This window comes from Etheostoma spectabile, chromosome 1 (genome assembly GCF_008692095.1).
Source record: "Etheostoma spectabile isolate EspeVRDwgs_2016 chromosome 1, UIUC_Espe_1.0, whole genome shotgun sequence".
Taxonomy (NCBI): Eukaryota; Metazoa; Chordata; class Actinopteri; order Perciformes; family Percidae; genus Etheostoma; species Etheostoma spectabile.
In genome coordinates this window covers 31,262,649-31,266,698 of record NC_045733.1, presented here as the reverse complement: position 1 = coordinate 31,266,698, position 4,050 = coordinate 31,262,649, and the positions used below count along the sequence as shown (strand labels likewise).

At 40.8% G+C, this 4,050-nt stretch overlaps 1 protein-coding gene across 1 annotated transcript in view; it reads right to left on the bottom strand.

Moving 5' to 3' along the window:
* Positions 1-2,328: 2,328 nt before the first annotated feature.
* LOC116692376 (uncharacterized) overlaps positions 2,329-4,050 on the bottom strand; it is a 3,804-nt gene continuing 2,082 nt past the window's right edge. Inside the window, exons 3-4 of the mRNA XM_032520631.1 lie at positions 3,562-3,795; positions 2,329-2,635 (exon numbers count right to left, since the gene is read on the bottom strand). Of these exons, the coding sequence (XP_032376522.1) occupies positions 2,329-2,635; positions 3,562-3,795 (541 nt within the window). The remainder of the gene's footprint in view (positions 2,636-3,561; positions 3,796-4,050) is intronic.

Sequence of the window (4,050 nt, the reverse complement as noted above, 5' to 3'; positions counted from 1 at the left end):
TGTGTAACAATAGGAATTGTTTGCGATATGTGTTGCAGCACGGGCTGTTTTAGAGGTTGCACCTAGAGATGTCAGAGCAGCCATGTGTGGGAGTAGGTGTTGAAATTAATCAAATAATCGATGCAGCTTCGGCTTTCTGCTGCATTCATGGGGTGTCTGAATAACTTGATCATATTTTTACTAAGCCGGGGGAAATAAAAGCCTTCTCTTACTTCGCTCCATGGTCTTGGAATAACCTGCCACATCTAAATGATCTAGTCCCATTAAATGAATTTAAGGCCATTATAATCAAATGTAACTGCCACATGTGACCTGTTCCTTTCCTCTATGTGTGATGCTTGTTTGTTGGTTTTGACTATGCTGTATTTCTATTTAAATTGTAACTGGTGTGCCGCTTGGCCAAGTCGCCCTTGGAAAAGAGATTTCAATCTCAAAAGACTTCCTGGTTAAATAAAAACTAATATTTTACAGACCACCTGATCTGTTTCATTTGCTTTGCGTTGTCATGCAAATGCTGGAAATGGTTATCAAAGTGGTTTGTTTTTTTTAACACGTTTTTTTTTTTTTTAATTATGTTGTCCCAACATAATTACTTGAAGCTCATGAACACACCAAAGTCGGAAGAACCGCTTTCCAGCCCACAAAATGCAACCTTCCAGGCGAGACATTCGGTTTATTGCTGTAAAGCCATTCGTATTTCCTTCCAAATGGGCTCCACCCATTGGTTAGTGGAGATGCGTTAAGCCGTCGCAACCATAAAAGCATGTCCTACCTGCGTCTCTGAAACTGAACCCACCTCCTCCGTGTCGGCCTCCATGACCCTGCTCATCACGCGGTCGTGGTCTCCTCCAGGCTGCACGCTGACCAGCTCGTAGCGGAGGTTGGGTTGGGAGGTGGACTTGAGGCCTCGGCAGTGCTCCAGCGCCCCCTCCCACGTCTTGCTGTCCTTCACCAGGACCAGGTTGTCGGCAAAGCAGACGAAGGGAAATCGAGCAGCGCAGTTTTGGGTAGCCATCAGTTTGCTGGTCGAGGAGATGGAAACACAGTCGTCGCTCCCCGCCTCCCCGCCTGCCCAGTTCCTGTACTCCGACAGCCCGGAGCTCCACCTCCATGTCCCCCCTGCAGAACAGATGTTTGAAACGTCAGCGACACAGATGAGGTGAAAGTTACTTCTTGTCAGAAAGTCAACTAAACAGACAAATGTCTATCAGCTTTTTGGCCAAATTTGGGGGGGGTTGAGCTAGTCACCGTATGCTAATTTAGCGTTATTCTGACATGGTGAAATGATTATTAACTGTTAAAAGACAAACGGGCAGTAGAGTCCCTGACAGTTCACCGTCCGGAAGGCGTGGACATACTTTCCATGTTACATGGAAATCTGTGGACATGCATCAGTGGACACATGCAGCCTTTTTCCTGGAATTGGGTGCACGACCGACACAATCTGCCCGCCGTGTGTGTGTCTCGTTTGAGACCGTCTGCACTGGGTCTACTGGTGTAGCAGTCAGCTGTGTCTCTGGTGGACATGCTCGGAGTAGGACGGACGATTTAACCCGCCAGTCCTCATCGACGTAGTGACGTGTGTCCTAGTTTTTTTTAGCTGGGAACGCCAAAGAGTTCAACTTGCTTATGCAAAGTAAGCACTGGCAAGTAAACTAGCGCTTAAGAAATAGATTGAATAGCCTCTAATCTTTTTCAGAACTTTATTTTTGATTTAATAGTATCAAGTTTGTAAATCTTTAACTGATTCTTACGTCAGTTAACATGAAGGAAAATTAGTTATAATGCGCTAAAGTGCTTTACATAAAACATACAATGTGATACATATTAAAACAGTGCACAATACAAATCAAAGCAATACATAAACTATAATAAAAATAATCAAACTGTTAACTATTAACCCTCTAGTTGTCCTGGGGTCAAATTGACCCGTTTCCAAGTTTTTTTTTAATCTCAGAAATATGGGAGGCAAAAAATGTCGAACAAGGCGACAAAACATTGGGGGGAAAAAGCGTGAAAAATACTGGAAAAAGTGACAAAAACTGCAAAAAAAAACCCACTCAAGGGCCTGTAGGTGTCAAAAACTTTTGGGAAAAAAACGGCTTAAATGTCAAAAAAGTGACAAAAGGGACAAAAAGCGAGAAAAAAAATTAGAAAAAAAAAACAATAAAAATGTTGAAAAAACAATACTTTTTTGAAAAAATAAGGACAACAAAAGTGGTTATTCCATGTTGAGGGAAAGACAACAAGGGTTAACATGCCTAACAGCAGGGTTTTTTAACTATCATACATATTTCAGAATGCAGACTAATTTGATTATAGCAATCGTTAACTCCTTTCTCCACTCTTATGAATATGATTTGAATATATAAGCAGTTTATAGGATGAAATTGTGTGGTCTTTACCTTTTCTGTACAGTCCAGTCCAGACTGGAAAGTCCCGATTTATGACGGTTGAATATAGGTCGGAATTATATGGGAAACTTGCCAGATCTCGGGCTCCGTTACTCTGGCAGTACTGCCTGGCCTTGGACCATGACATCGCCTGGGGTATAAACATGTATTTGTATGTGCCATAGATTGTGTACTCGATACAAAAGAAAAAGTAGTTTCCATTACAATGTCTGGCATAAAACCTACAAGAGAAATATGAAAAAGAAAATGTCAAAGAGCAAGAATCTGAGGCCTGAATTCAATGTGTTCTTTGCAGAGGAACATTGTGCTTACAGCTGACGGCATGGCTCATATCAGGACTAGACCAATTTAGCCTGTTAGCTACAGATAATAAAGTTGTTGCACGACTGCTGTCCACTTTCCAATTCAAATCACGCGTTTGAATTTGGAGTGTGGCCCCTTATAGCCTCCTATATGACGGCCATGAGAAGTCATTGTGCTGCAACTTAAGAAAACACATGCAAATGGACCCCACACGCAAATAAGGAAACATGGAAACGCAAGTAATACAAAACTTTAGAACCAAGAAAACGTTGGGACTAAAAGCGATTAACTGTAAAAAGAAAAGTGTCAAGATAATATTTGTAATTATGTCCGTCACGCAATCATCGATAACGTTAATTATACCACTGTGTGTGAATACTCGATTCTGATTGGCCTCAGAGTGTCTCTAATGAAGTGATTTAGGAGACCTACTTAGTAGTTCTGGTGAAATTGACGGTTTAACGTTCTAACTAAAAGAAAACTGAAAACGTTATTTGCCAGTATTGATGTTATAAGCAGGTTTATGCCCTTGGAAGTATCTCTTAGCAGGCAATTAATGAATTTTGGTAAAAGGAGTCAGTCCAATACTTTCAGAGCATTAAGGTTGCACTGCACAGACTTCTCTTAGCTCCCATACTCCTGGCAGCCATCAGTTTCCATACATAAACAACATGCTTCTAATTACCACACAACAATAATCTATCTATCTATCTATCTATCTCTGTTGCCAAATGTTAAACTTTAAGAATAGACAAGAAAATTAAGAATCAATAAAAATAATCAGTTCAACATTCAAAAACATTGTGTGAGTTTTTAAAAGGGGCGTTAGTACAGTCCGCATTACTTTTGGTTGTTGTGATAGACGATAGCACAGTTGTTGTCGTCGCTGGGTGTCCAGGATTCCCCCCACCGGTACTGATTATCGTCTGCGTTGACATCGAATCCATAAGAAGTAGTCCAAGCCCAGTACGAGTTATCGATCTTGTACAGACCCGTCCATGCATGATAAACCACCATGTTTAGGCTGTTCGCATCTGACTGCGTAAAGATGGTGGCCAAATCAGTGTCGGGAGTTAAGCTGTTGGAACAAAAAAATAAAATAAATTTGCAATGTAAATGGAAAATACAAGGGATTAGAAACTAAATGATATAGTAGAGGAGGTTCTACATGGCTGATGGGTCCACATTTGTTCATAAAACAAAGCATTGGACAATTTGTAACTTTGAGTTACTGATGGCAGTGAATTAAAAATTGAAGTAAAGAACTCACCAAAGTTACTATTCACTGTACTGCATTGTATTAACAAGTGACGCTGATCTCAGCTTTTTTTTT